Consider the following 15,385-nt stretch of genomic DNA (forward strand, 5'->3'; position numbering starts at 1 on the left):
CAGCAACCAGGTGTCACTCCTCCCTCAATCAAATTGTGATAGCTATTGCTATGGGATGAGAAAAATATCAGCCATGGTTGAATAGTAGAGCAGACTTGATGGCCAAGTAGCCTAATTCAGTTCCTATGTCTTATGGTCTTATGGTTGCACTGAACCAGCCTCACCCTACGGCTGCTTAATGGAGCAATGACCTGAGCTGCACCCTGACATCTGCTGGGACTCTGACACACTGAAGCTCTCAGGCAGTTGCTGTAAAATTTGAATGGGCCTGTAAAACACCCTTCAATTACAACATGAATTACCTTAACTAGCGCTCAATTGCTGTTTTCCCAAAACTGTGCACTGTTCATACTTGCCATTAAACCTGGACCTGACTTGAATGTGCTGGACAGATGCCACCCCACACCATTTTATGATCCTCTTGAAGGACATTCACAAAGGGGGCATAAATTTCTGGCCAATGCGTCAGCTTGGCGTAGTTGATAGAAGGCTGAGAAGAAGGTTGTTATTTCAAGCCTCCAGTATTTAAGCACATTATCTAAGCTGACATTTCAGTTTAGCACTCAGGGAGTCATTACTGTTGAAAGTGCCATGAAATGTGAAATCAAAGTCTGCTCCAGTGGTTCCAATGGATATGAAAAATGCATGATATTATTCAAAAAAGTGTCAGAAGTTCTAAAAATGCCAGGAACAATATTCTGTTCTCCATCAGCTGTACCAAAAACAACAGATTAACTGGTCACTCATTTGATTTGCATTTTGTGGGACTTTGCTGTTGGCAAAACATTTCTGTCCTGTGACTACGCTTCAAAAGTAATTCATTAGTTGTGTTTTGAGAGATCCTAAGAACGTAATACACCGCTTTCTAACAGTGATGAATCACCATTTAACTGCCTTAATTAGCATTTAAGCAATAATGTTCATTTAAGCAATAATAATATTCAGTACATGAATCTGGCTGTGAAGTATGCAATATTATGGAAGAAGAGAGGACTAGAGAGGCCTGCTTACTGGTGATGCTTTTCAGATTATTCTTAATAGTATAACAGCAATAACATAGAGGCAGTGGTGTAGTGGTATTATAACTGGACTAGTAACTCAGCATCACCCAGGGTGATGCTGAGGGGACCTGGGTTTGAATCCCACCACAACAGATGTTGAAATTTAAATTCAAACAAAATCTGGAATTAAAGGTCTAATGATGACCATGAAACCAGTCGATTGTTGTAAAAACCCATGTAGTTCACTAATGTCCTTAAGGGAAGGCAATCTGCCATCCTTGCCTGGTCTGGTCTACAAAGCCAGTGCAATGTGGTTGATTCTCAACTGCCCTCTGCCTACCAAATCACTCAATTCAAGTGCAAATAGGGATGGGCAACAATTGCTGAACTTGCCAGCGACACCCACATCCCATGAACAAATGAAAAAAAAAATGAATGGAGAGGCAGCCTACACAGATTGGGAAGGGTGATCCCCTGTTGAGCAGATAATGTAGCATACTTAGTGACACCAAGACTCATGCAATATACTATTGATGCTGACACCTTTTATCATAACTGGAGTTTTCACTTTTTTTAATTCTTGCATTTCCATCTTCAGTTAAACTATTTTACATTTCATTGTTTTATACTTGCCAATGTGGAGCATAATACTTAACCTTTGCCCCTCTGTCTTCAATTTCGAAACAACGTCACACGTTGTTTTCTGTTGCAGAGTGCTTGTCATCGTTTACATTGGCACGTAATAAATAAGACATCTCTACTGCTGTGAGGAGCCTCTAATGGTTATAAGTTGGATGAGTAGACAGGCCTGGTGAATGCTTATTTATGTAGAGTGAACAATCATGTTTTATATAATCATATTCATATCTCTTCAGTGTAGCAATAAATTTCACTTTATGTACATTAAAGGCAGTGTTTGTGCCCCACTGTAAAACAGAGCAAATACTGCAGTTGCAACAATATCCATTACAATGTATCCATCCTGTGCCATATTTCAATTTACAGCAAAGTCCAAAGACCAAGGGAATGCTGTGGAACCATGGTAAGCGACTTTGGATGCTGTCCCAAAAATCACATGAAGCAGACACTTAATAAATACACATTTAGGAGGGAGTTAGTGAATGTAGTGAGGTCAGAAAGGGGGCAAGGTGGTGAATGAAGAAGAGGCGAATTTTAGTGGAGAGTATTGACTTTGCTTCATTTTTCCAATCTTTAATCTGCAGCTTTCATCAAAATATTTATAGCTTCACTGTCACCATCAGGCAAGGTCTCCGCAACTCAGACACCAAGAATGATACCTCCCCCACCACTGCAAAATAAGGAATGTTTTAACGTGCATGTCAACACATTAGTGATAGTCATGAATAGGCCAGCCAAACCTATTTCTTCCAAATGTCTGTCAGGAAGAAAGAAAAATGAACACTTGTTCATAAGCACAGCTTTTCATTTAAATAAATTTCCAACGTTGGGCAGGATTTTATATTTTGGGTCTGGATCAAATGCAGGTCCCAACCCCACACCAGAGGTGGCTCCTCAGCACTTCTGAAAACTCAAAATAAAACATACTGCTTCCAGATAATCCCTTTGAAGGGTGGTTTGTGGCCACAGCAGTAGTCAGGTAGTGGTGGGGGGGTTGGGGGCTCATGTAAGGCTGGAGCGCTGGCCTCCTGGCTTGCTGCTGGGAGGTCAGCACCAGAAGGATACTGTTCTCCTGACACCAGGGGGTTCATAGATCAATTGGAAAATTTCAATTGGTTTCTGATCATTGGCATTAATTGATCTTTTAATTATCTTAACAACTTATTTGTCACTTGCGGGCACACAACCATTGTGTTCCCACCCTGGCCTCCAGAAAATTGGACAGTATGGTGCCAACAAACCAACACACTGGCTATCAATGGAAAATTATGTACCCATCTTCCTCTGTTCGCGTTCCTACATTGGGACAAAAATCCTGCCCACACTATCTCTCCTTAATAATATCAAATATTAAAAACTATTAAATTCGTTTGAACAATGTATAAAAATGCTTACTAGTAACAATGAGAATATACACTTTACACAAAAGCATTTCATTACACAAAAAAAAGAACTAGGCAGATTTACATAAAATATATTCACAAATTCATGCATTTTGTCCCTCCATCTGTCTAACTGGCAATGTGCAGTTGATTCCTGCCCCTCGTATTTTCAATGCTTAAGTTACTTATACTGTAGGGAATTCATGAGTTTAAATAAAATTTGATGCACAGGGAATTGTCTATTTCCATTTATTTTTCAGCAGTTTAAAGAGCATGAACTCATGAATAGATGAGTAAGGAAAGTTCACCAATGCACTCACTATCCACTAGGCAACAAAACCAAATTGCTCGCCCTCTTCTGCTGCAGCTGCTCAAAGAATTCTAAGGAGGCCAAAAAAAACTAGCTTCAGGGAAAAGAAACTATTTTTGTCTAATATCCAAAAAGGAATTAGGGAAATGCCAAATTGCTAAAGTTGATAAATGTAACTAAGCAATATTTCCGTAAATTCTCCAGGTTACTCCTTCCTTAGGAACATTTCAAAGCTGTCAAAGGATTGTGCATGCTGAGGCCTTTAAATCATGTTACATTTCAAATACTTGCTAATTCTATTTTTTATTTCTCCCATTTTCTTTAACTTTTTAAAAAAATACATCATTATACCATTTAATTAGAAGTCATAAGTTGAAAGCAGTGTAATGCTTGCAATAGCAATTATTACAATCAAAGACACCGGACAAATTGTCATTTTGTTCAGGCTCTGCTTGTATAAAACATTTTGTCCTCCTGGTGCTGCTATTGTAACTGATTGGTTTTGCAAATCTTGGTAATAGCAGCCATAGAAAACTGACATTTCTACAAGAAAGGGGGAGACAATGTTATTCAGTTACTAGCTTTTAGTTGCTCACAGTTTGGGTTTGATTTTAAATGTTCCTCTTCTCAGTCCTGTTTATGAAACAAATTGCTAGTTACCTATGATGCGGTTTTTTACTTATTTGATTTCTTCCTCCTGCATTTTGAAGGTTCTTGTTGGTAGACAGAATCATTATCATTTGGGCAACCAAGGACCATAAAATGGAAAGTTCTAAATTCATTGACTCCCCACTACAGTCACACTGAGCATGAAAATTAACACGTTCAAATCATTTTTAGGTTTTACAAGATTTCTTGTCCTTTATAATGGAATCGTGGTATTGTCATCTCACCCACATCAAACAATTAGAAAAAAAAATTCCAGTGCAAAGAAGCTTTCAAAGAGGAAGAGGTTTTTACATTGGATTATTTATCATAAGCTTTGTCACGATGGATTTTTGTCTTTTGCCTTTTTTTTGAATGTGAAACCCTTTAGAATCAATGGACAGCCTGCTGTAAATGGAGCAATTAGAATAGTTACACAGAGACATCAGACTGAGGAGCAGGAGTAGAGCGTTTGGCTCTCTGATCCTAATCCACATTTCAGTTTGATCATGGCTGCTCTGGTTGTTGTCTCATGTCCACTTTCCTGGCTGCAACCCATAAGCCTTGACTCTTCTATCTATCAAAAACCTAACCCTGCTTTGAATAAATTTAAAGACCCATCCTTCACTACTCTCTGGGGAAGAGAATTTCACAAACCAATGACCCTCTGAGGGAAAGAAATTCTCACCATCTCTGTCTTAAAGGGGAGATGTCTTATTCTTAAACAATGTCACCTAGTTTTAAAGTTTATTTATTAATGTCATAAGTAGACTTACATTAACAGTGCAATGAAGTTACAGTGCAAATCACCTAGTCGCCACGCTCGGGTGCCTAATCAGGTACACTGATGAAGAGTTTAACATGGCCATTGCTCCTAACCAGCACATCTTCCGGGCTGTGGAAGGAAATTGGAGCACCTGGAGGAAACCCATGCAGTCATGGGGAGAACATGCAATCTCCACACAGACAGTGACCCGAGCTGGGAATCAAACCCAAGCTTCTGACATTGTGAGGCAGCAGTACTAACCACTGTGCCACCTGCCATCCATATTTTAGTCTAACCTACAAGAGGAAACATCCTCTTGAATCCATGCTGTATCTTACATGTTTCAAAAAGATCATTTCCCATCTTTCTAAACGCCAAAGGGTTTAGGGCCAACCTTTTCAACCTTTGATCATAGGATAAGCCCTCCATCCCAGGAATAAAGCTATTAAATCTCATTTTCAAATAAGGAGACTAAAATTCTACTCAGTACTCAGAATGTGGTCTTACCAAGGCCTAATATAGCCGCAGTAAAACTTCCCGACATTTATATTCCAATTTTCTTGCATGGAATGCCAACATTCCATTTACTTTCTTAATCACTTGCTGTACCTGCGTGCTAACTTTAACTGATTCATGTACCAGGATGCCCAGATCTTTCTGTAGCACTGTGTTCTGCAATCCTTCTCCATTAAATAGTATATTGCTTTCTATTCTTCCATCCAAAATGAAGAAATTCATATTTATTCACATTATTCTCAATCTACCATATGTTTGCTCACTCACTTAACCTGTTTATATCCTTCTGCAGACTCCCTACTACCTCTTGGTAACCTACTTTCCTATCTATCTTCACATAATTGACAAACTTAGCTACCATACCTTCAGTCCCTACATCCATGTCATTGATATAGATTGCATAAAGTTGAAGACCCAGCACTAATTCCTATGGTACTGCCAAGCCAAAGATGACCCACTTAGCTATTCTCTCTGCTTCCTGTTAACTAGACAATATTTTTTCCATGCTAATATGTTGTCCGCTACACCACGTGCTCTTATTCTGTGTAATGACCTTTGATGTGATACATTATCAAATGCCTTTTGGAAATTGAAGTACACCACATCTACCGGTTCCTCTTTATCCACCTTGCAAGTATCCTGCAACAACTGCTTTAACAATGGATTCAAATATTTCCAAATGACAGATGATAGGCTAATTGGCCTATAGTTTCCTGCTTTAATCACAGTATAAAAGATTCTTAAAGAGAGAGGATTGGAGAAGGTGTTCCTTGAATTAAAGTGTTCACTCCAGCTCAGAAGGCAACAATGTATCAAGCAATAACCTCTGCATTCACATGATTGTTGGCGATTCCATTTAAAATTAACTTGATTGCCCTAGTATTCAATAGTTGAGGAGGTAGAAAATTAAAAAAAAGGCATGCCAGGAAGATCACATGTGGACTATGCTTACTACTCAATCACCAATCATAGATATAGGCCCTGGCATTCCTCCCTGGAAATGACTGGAAATGCCTTCACCAGCTTTACATCAGCAAGCTTGCAACTGAACACATCTGCTATATGTTGCAGGAGAATCTACAACTAATGTGCCTCACAAGAGTAGAACTTTCAGGAGCAATCAATCTCCTAAAACCATAGTTCTTTTGCACTAGGATACTGGTAGTACTTGTATAAACCAATTATCACCTCTTGGGATTTGTGCCATTTCCCCCTTTGGCTACTCATCCCAAGATCCATTTAACTTTTGTTACTGCTATCTCACACAGTGCCATTGATTTCACGGAGTTATCCATCTATAGCCTTAGAAACATCTGTAACCCAGAACCATTTAGTTTACATTTCAACTGTTCATTTTTTTTCTCGAGCCTCATTACATTTTATTTGTCCACGTTAAAAGATGGATTCTCCTAGACCAACACAATCGTAGCTTTTTGTGCTGCCTTGCTAGAGCATAACAAACCTATATCAAAGTAATAGAAAAGCAAACTGCAGTAGATGCTGATCATCCAGAATAGAAACAGAAAATGCTGGAAATAATCAGCAGCTACTGGTAATAGCTGTGGAGGTGGGAGTTCCAGCATATTCACATTGCTGAACAGTATGCCAGTTTCCCAATGTGGCCGTGCCTCACAGCAATTTCATTGGAGTCATCTTATTGGGGTTGCGGCAACCGCCCAAAAGTAGTGGGGCATCAACTGATGCTGTTACTAAGCTGCTTGGGAGCTCATTGCAGGGCTGTATGAGATTTTCCAGGTGATTCACAAAGATACTGGTTTCAGTAGCAGATGCAAGGTGATGAGGCTCAGCAGGCAGCCAGTCAGGAAAAGAGGAGCAATTCTTGGCACTGCACAAATGATAGACAGAGTGGAGGAACTCATGCATTAGCACACAGTGACCATAGCAAGAGCAGAGCTCAAACAGTCTTTTAAATGGAAGACCTGGGGCAATTGCAGGGGAAGTGCAGGGGTCAGTGGGGCAGATCTTGAGGGGATGGGGAGAGTGCGTCTATGGGGTATCCACACTGCCATTCCCAAGTAACTGGTGAAAGTGAGGTCATGGACTGAAGATGGTTTCTGAGGTGGTGTCAAGTAGCAATGGGGATTTTTTTTTTACATTCATGAGATGTGAGCATCTCTGTTTAGGCCAGCAGGCCAGCATTTATTGCCATGGAGAGGTGATGCTATGCTACCTTCTCTATCTGTTCCAGTCCAAGTGCTTTGGGAACAGCTGTTGGGATTTAATCCCAGAGAAAGTGAAGGAATGGCAATAAAGTTAGGATAGTGGGGAAGAGGGGGAGGGAGGAGTTAGTATGTTGTGGTGTCTTCATGCATGTGCTGCCCTTGTTCTTCAAGGTCACGGGTTTAGAAAGTGCTGCCATAGAGCCTTGGTGAGTTGCTGCACTGCATCTTGTAGATGTTACACACTGCTACCATTATGTGTTGGCAGAAGGAGTAAATGTTTATTGTGATGGTCCCAATCAAATGAGCTGCATTGTCCTGGATGGTATTGAACCTCTTGAGCGTTGTTGAAGCTGCACTCATCCAGATAACTTCTGCCTTGCAGATGGTGGGCAGGATTTGGGGAGTCAGGAGATGAGTTAATCTCCTCAGAATTCCAAATCTCTGACCTGCTTTTATAGCCACAGTATTTATGTGGCTGGTCCAGTTCTGTTTCTGGTCAATGGTAACCCCCAGGATTGTGATATTGGGGGATTATGTGATGGTAGTGCTGTTGAATGCCAAGGAAAATGGTTAGATAAATTCTCTCTTATTTGAGATGGTAATTTCCTGGCACTTATGTGGCGTAATTATTACTTGCCAGTTATCAGCCTAGGCCTGAATATTGTCCAGATCTTGCTGCATAGGGACTGCTTCAGTATCAGAGGAATCGCAAATGGTGTTAAACATTGTGCAAACATACCCACTTCTGACATTATAATGATGGGAAAGACATTGATGAAACAACTGAAGATGATTGGGCCCAGGACACTACCCTGAGGAATTCCTATGTCTTCAGTATTAGGTCATTAATTAATCCTGTCTTGTTGGTCAATACCAGATCTAGTGTTACATGCTTTCTGATGCCAGGGTTTGCTGTTCTAAGAAACTATCCCAAAAACAATAAATGCCTCTTCTAGTCTACCTTAGCTCATCTGATTTTTCCAGTCTCTAAGAAAGGACGTGTTATCTTATGAGGAAAGATTGGACAGGTTAGGCTTGTATCTGCGGGAGTTTAGGAAAGAAAGAGCAACTTGATTGAAACCTTTAAAATCCTCAGGGGTCTTGACAGGGTAGATGTGGAGAGGATGTTATCTCTTGTGGGAGAATGTAGAATTAGCAGATGCTGTTTAAAAATAAGGTGTTGATAGTTTAAGACAGATGAGGAGAAATGTTTTCTCTGAGAAGTTGTGAGCCTTTGAAATTCTCTTAAAACAGGGGAAGCAGAGTCTTTGAATATTTTAAGGTAGATCGAGATAGATTCTTGATTAACTAGAGGGAAAGGCTATAGGGGTAGGCAAGAGTGTGGGGTTGAGGTTACAATCGGATCATTCATGATCTTATTGAATAATGGAGTAGGCCTGAAGGGCCGAGTGGCCTACTCCTGCTCCTAATTTATATACTTGTATGTGCATATACATGTAGGTGGCCTGTATAACACCCCCACAAGTGACTCCTTGCCTTTATCATTCTCATATCTACCCAAACCACTTTTATATCCTCGTTTCTTGGACTTAGGTCATCTCTCTCTATTGTGCTAATATCATCTTTAATTAACAGAGCCACTCCTCTAACTTTTCCCAGCATCCTGTTCTTCCAATATGTCATATACCCTTCAATATTCAGATCCTAATCTATGTCATCCTGTAGCCATGTCTCTGTAATGGCTAGTAGATTGTACCTATTTATTTCTACTTGTACTATTAGTTCATCTGTTTTGCTTTGAATGCTATGTACATTCAAATACAGAAATACAGGTCGTGAATGTAGCCCAATCCATCACAGAAACCAACCTCCCATCCATTGACTCTGTCTACACTTCCCGCTGCCTCGGCAAAGCAGCCAGCACAATTAAGGACCCCAAGCATCCCGGACATTCTCTCTTCCACCTTATTCTGTCAGGAAAAAGATACAAAAGCCTGAGGTCATGTACCAACCAACTCAAGAACAGTTTCTTCCCTGCTGCCATCAGATTTTTGAATGGACTTACCTTGCATTAAGTTGATCTTTCCCTACACTCTAGCTATAACTGTAACACTACATTCTGCACCCTCTTGTTTCCTTCTCTATGAATGGTATGTTTTGTCTGTATAGTGTGCAGGAAACAATGCTTTTCACTGTATGTTAATACACGTGACAATAAAAAATCAAATCAAAACTTAAGCTTTGTCCTTTTACTATTTTGGTAACCTGCTGCCTTGCCTGTTGATTTACTTTAAATTTGTACTTCTGTCCTTTCTGTTTATTAATTCCTCACATTAATAACTTCCTCTCTTGCTTTTTACCTACATTTTGATTTACCACATCTTTCCAAATTTGCTTCCTTAACCCAAAGCACCTCTGCTTTGCTAGTTCTGCAGCTCACAAGAACACTGATCCCAGTACAGTTCAGGTGCAGGGGGTGGTTTGCCGGATGGGCCTGCCTCCTGGGGGGGTGTCTGGCCCCGGCGGGGAGGGTCACTGGTACAGCTTTTACCCTCCCCAGTACTGGTGTCAGTGCCCCATGAACCAGAACACACCACCATACCAGTTTTTAAGATACACATTCATCTTTCTAACCTTATTTACCCTATGTTAATTTGCATTTGGTTCAGGAAATAATCCAGAGATGATTACCTTTGAAGTTCTGCTTCTTAATTTGGTGCTAAGATCTTCCTACTGATTATGCAGAACCTTTCTGCTTGTCTACCTATTTTGTTGGTCCCTACATGATCCATGACAATTGGATCCTACCATTCCAATTCAAGTTCCACTTCCGTTCTAAGCAGATGTTCCAAACTCTGAACCGGGCAGGCAGCACAAATATTTCTTGCTTGTTGCTGCAGAGAACAGTGTTCTACTCATCAGAAATTGTACCAAGTGGATGTATTGGGGGCAACATTTCGAACTTGTACTTTAATGTTGGGTGCTAAGGTTAGTTTAAGAAAAAGTAAAATAAGTCTATATGTTCTAAATATAGTTGGCCGTTGGGTAATATAGAGCTTGAAACATAGAAACTAGAAGCAGGAGTAGGCCATTCGGCCCTTTGAACCTGCTCCACCTTTCATCTTGAGCATGGCTGATCATTGAATTCAATATCCTATTCCTTTCTTTCCCTCATATCCCTTGATCCCTTTAACCCCAAGAGCTATATCTAATTTCTACTTGAAATCAGACAACACTTTGGCTTCAACTACATTTTGTGGTAATGAATTCCACACATTCACCATCTTCTGGGTGAAGAAATTTCTCCTCACCTCAGTTCTAAAAAGCTTATCCCTTATCCTAAAACCATGACTCCTCATTCTGGACTCCCCCACCTTTGGGAACACTGGGGGCGATTCTCCCATCGTAACCCACAACTTTACTGGTGGATCGGGTTGGGAGATGCAAGTGGTTGGCCTTGTTCTGGGATTTGTGCGAGTGCCGGGAACGCGTGCACATCCCCCAGAGCTGGAAAATAGCTGGAGTCCAGACCACGCTGGAAACCAGCGGGAAGACATTTGAATCTTTTCTTAATGTAGTTTAAATATGTTTTCAATGTCATTATCAGGAACATGCCGTCCTAATTGAACCTCCCACCTCGCTAGGAGTACGTCTTTCCGGCAGGGTTTAGAGTAGATCCACATGTTTGGGGAACTAGTGGGAGATCCCGCTGGAATGAAGGGGGACATTCAGGGCCCCACAGGGGGTCGGGTGATGGGGGTGTGGTGCCCCTGAGCATGGGTACCCCTGGCAGTGTCAGCCTGTGCCCCCGGAATTGCCCAAAGGGGGCACTGCCCACCAGGCATTGGACTGTGCCAAGAGTGCAGGGCCTATCGTGGCTGGGGCCTAAGGGCAATCAGTGGGGGTGGGAGGTCCTGCTGCATGGGGATCGGTCTGGGGTGGAGGGAGGCCAACAGTTAGGGTGGGCTGGGAGGATGGTTTGCCAGAGAGGGCCTGAATCCTGGGGGGCGGGAGGGTCTGACCCTGGTGGGAAGGGTCAGCGGGGTGGGGGGATCAGTACTGCTGGGTGCGGGGGAGCTGGACATTGGAGTGCTCTGGGGCGGGGAGGGTCAGGGCGGGCCTGGGAATTGTTGTGGGGGCTGTGATTGGGCTGTGGGGGTTGCTGGAGGGCTCCTGGGCTGGCCAGTGATTGGACTGGCCAGCAAATGGAGAGACTGACAAATCAGGGCCATTGTGTATATGCAGAGTTCCAGAACTGTCAAACGCTGGTGTGAAAAGCCTCCCCACCCCCCCGGGCTTTTAATAAGATTCATGATTGTGACCTCTGCAGTGCAGAGTGGGGAGATTCAAGTCTGAAGTTGAATTGAAAAAACAGTTATGATCTCGGACAGTTTCCCCACCAATTCAGTACTTTTGGGAGAATTGCCCCATTCTTTCTGAACCTACCCTGTTTAACTCCCTGTTAGAATTTTATAAGTTTCTATGATATCCCCTCGCACTCTTCTAAAATACTGAAAATTGCTGGAAAATGAGATGGTAAACTTTTCATCTTACATTCATTAGAACAGTCTGCAAGATTACCATCAGTAAGAGGACAACAATTTAGGCTGCATCACACCATATAAAATGACAGCACATTAAAGGTGACCAGCAGCACCCCCTACTGACTACAGGCATCTAACTCAGGGTCACTGTTTAAAATTAAGGTGTTGTCCATTTAATGATGTGGAGATGCCGGCATTGGACTGGGGTAAACACAGTAAGAAGTCTGACAACAACAGGTTTAATTGGTTGGACTTAAACCTGGTGTTGTCAGACTTCTTATTGTCCATTTAAGACAGAGACTAGGAGACTTTTTTTCTCTGAAACGTTCGTGAGTCTTCAAAACTTTCTTTCTCAAAAAGCAATACAGGCATAATGTATTTTTAAGGCAGAAGTAGATGGATACTTGATAAGTAGATGGTTGAAAGGATTTTGGGGGTAGGCAGGCATGTGGAGTTGAAGTTAAAATCGGATCAGCTATGATTTTGTTGAATGGCAGAGCAGGTTTGATGGGCCATGTGGCCTACTCCTACTCCTAATTCGAGTGTTCATAGAAAAAGGCAGGAGTGAGGATCTAACATAACTGACCTTTCTTACTTGCCCAAATTAAGGCCTGGATTTTCCTCAGAGCTGCTGCTAATCTACTGTCCCGTTCAGTTACTTTTTTCCGACCCAGGACACCCAGAATGATGAGGCTCCAAAATCTAAGCTCACTTGTGAATATAGTCACTGGTGTGTGTGGTATGGGAGGACTTCTGCCACAAGTGAGAGTCTGTCTTTGTGTGAGTCCCTGGGGTGAGATTTTCAACTTGCCACCCTGAACACAAAAATGGAGTTGTGTATCTTGGGAAAAGAAGTAAGGAGAAAAAGTCTGAGGAAAAATATGTTAATGAGAAAATGGAGAAAACAGAATGCCTGGGCACGTACTACTCAACGTGCTTAATGTCTTTACCAGGAGAAGGCTTTACTGCAGTTACCAGTACAGTCATCTAATTTCCACTCATTGTTAATGTCAGCAGGGAGGAATATCATTTTCCCACTCACTTCAGATGGAAACATTTGCCCTGGAGAAACATCTGTGCCAGTAATTGCAGAACATTTTGTCATTTATGTGTTTGATCCTTCCTTTTGCACCTGTGTGAGAACATGATTGCATTTTTACAAGTATTGCAAAATGTCTCTAAACCTAACATGTGAAATTGATTGCCATGAATAAGCCAGTTTGAATGTTTCTGCTTCTGAACCCTGTATTAGGCAGAATATTTCAGTGTTCTGTACAGTAACAGAATTGCTTCTCCATAATATGGAATCAGCATACTTACGTTAATGACACTCCTGGCGTACCCCACTTGATTTTTTAAAATATTCTTTTATGGGAAATGGGCATCGCTGGCTGACCAGCGTTTATTGTTCATTCTTAGTTGCCCAAGAGCAATTGAGAATCAACCACATTGCGGTAGATCAGAAGTCACATGTAGGCCAGACCAGGCAAGGATGGCAAATCTCCTATCCTAAAGGACATTAATGAACCAGATGCTTTTGTTTACAACAATTGACAATGGTTTCATGGTCATCATTAGATCTTTAATTTTTATTGAATTCAAATATCACCATCTGCTATGGTGGGATTTGAACCCGAGTCCCCAGCACATTACCTTGGGCATCTGAATTACTAGTCCATTGACAATACCACTGTGCTACCATCATCTCATATTCTGAGAGCACCGAGCTGAGCCACAGACAGCTTTAAATGCCAGCGGTCAGCCAATCAGGGGTCTGCTGGCCACCTTTAATGTGCTGCCATTTTATTTTTGAGTTGTACTCTGAATCCTGCCACTCAGTCAATCTCCCAACCAATTACCTTCAATTCCATAAGCTTCAACTTTATGTCAAAGTCTGATGAGAGATTGTATCAAGTGCCTTTCAGAAGTCCTTATTTAAAAAATTACCTGTCCTCCTTTGCTTGTATTCAAATGATGCTCCCTCCTCTCACTCAATCCCTCCCTCCCTCCTCTCCACTCTTCTGTGCAGCCTGATGCTGAAGGCCCCACAGCAAGTCAGCCTCTCAATCTGGCTGGCTGCATCTAGGAAATCAAGTTTAAAATGGTAAGCAGGCTATTTGAAAGTATCAGCTTTCCTCACTGCAAACTCATACCCCTCCTCCACTGCAATGCTCCCTCCTCAGCTATATATTAATACCAGAGCCTTCGAGGCTGAAGGAGTTTATTCAAAGTTCGCCACCGCAAGTGTTTTGTCCTGCAAAGGAAGGTTTCTCTTTGTATGTTTTAATTTCAATGTTTTGTAAATAACATTGTAATCAAAATTTTACTTTTTTCAGTGAAAACTATATATTTGGCAAGTTTGACACTTTTTGCAAGCGTCTGGAGAAGATTTCATACATGATAGACACTATGGAAAACCTATCAGATCTCCAGAATGTTAAAATGGAGGGATTTGACAAATTATATGTGCGTTATCAAACAATTATCAACACCACAAGATCAAAGACTTACGATGTATTGGACCACAGAAAACAAGAGGTACAATATTTAGTTATTATAGATCATGTAAAAAGGAGTGACATGCTGTCTAAACTTCTCACTCATCAGGAAAGATCGCAGAATTACCAAGAGAAAAAGGAATAACAATTTATTCTGCATGAGAAAAAAGTGTTGATTGGCAAATAGTGTTGGCAGATAGACTCTGCTTGATTGTGGCATTGTAATAGAGAATGTAACAGAGAACAGTTAATTGCCAAGCTATTCTTCAAATTCAAACCAGACAGGTTTGACTCTGGTCATGGTATTGTCATGTAGAATGAACCAGGGAAAAGTAAATGACACATGGGCATGCTCCTTCTGTTTGCAGTGTGTGAATATTTATGGCTGTAGCATGCGTAAGTGAGCTACACTGCAAGCCTGACTGATAATTTTAAATTGATTTTCAGTGTAATTCTTGGAATTTTTGGCAAGTCTTGTCCAATTGCAGGATCTTATCTAGTGTTGGACGCAATGTTTTGTGTTTTGCAAGCACAGGCTGATTGCATAGCGTCAGTAATTTGCCTGTTGAGACTAGCCTAAGGCACATGGTGTTTGATATGATATCCAAAGTCCAAAGATATGTGGGTTAGGTTGATTGGCCATGCTAAATTGACTCTAATATCAGGGGAATTAGCAGGTTATGGGAATAGGGCCTGGGTGGGATTGTGGTTGGTACAGACTCGATGGACCAAATGGCCTCTTTCTGTACTGTAGGAATTCTATGATTCTATGATATGGCAGTCATTGTGACGTCTGGCCTACACCTGGCATCACACTAGCACTGAAACTCATATACCACATTACTCATTTGTGTGATTGGCAAAATGTCAATTTGGCTTGACGGCAGCATCCTATAAGTGGAGAACTGGGTGACATGGTTAGCACTGCTGCCTCATAGAG

At 41.4% G+C, this 15,385-nt stretch overlaps 1 protein-coding gene across 1 annotated transcript in view; it reads left to right on the plus strand.

The window, feature by feature from the left end:
• dnah5l (dynein, axonemal, heavy chain 5 like) overlaps positions 1–15,385 on the plus strand; it is a 326,877-nt gene that overhangs the window by 58,280 nt on the left and 253,212 nt on the right. Inside the window, exon 14 of the mRNA XM_080217022.1 lies at positions 14,284–14,485. Within this exon, the coding sequence (XP_080073148.1) occupies positions 14,284–14,485 (202 nt within the window). The remainder of the gene's footprint in view (positions 1–14,283; positions 14,486–15,385) is intronic.

This window comes from Carcharhinus amblyrhynchos, chromosome 2 (genome assembly GCF_965287045.1).
Source record: "Carcharhinus amblyrhynchos chromosome 2, sCarAmb.v2.hapA, whole genome shotgun sequence".
Classification (NCBI taxonomy): domain Eukaryota; kingdom Metazoa; phylum Chordata; class Chondrichthyes; order Carcharhiniformes; family Carcharhinidae; genus Carcharhinus; species Carcharhinus amblyrhynchos.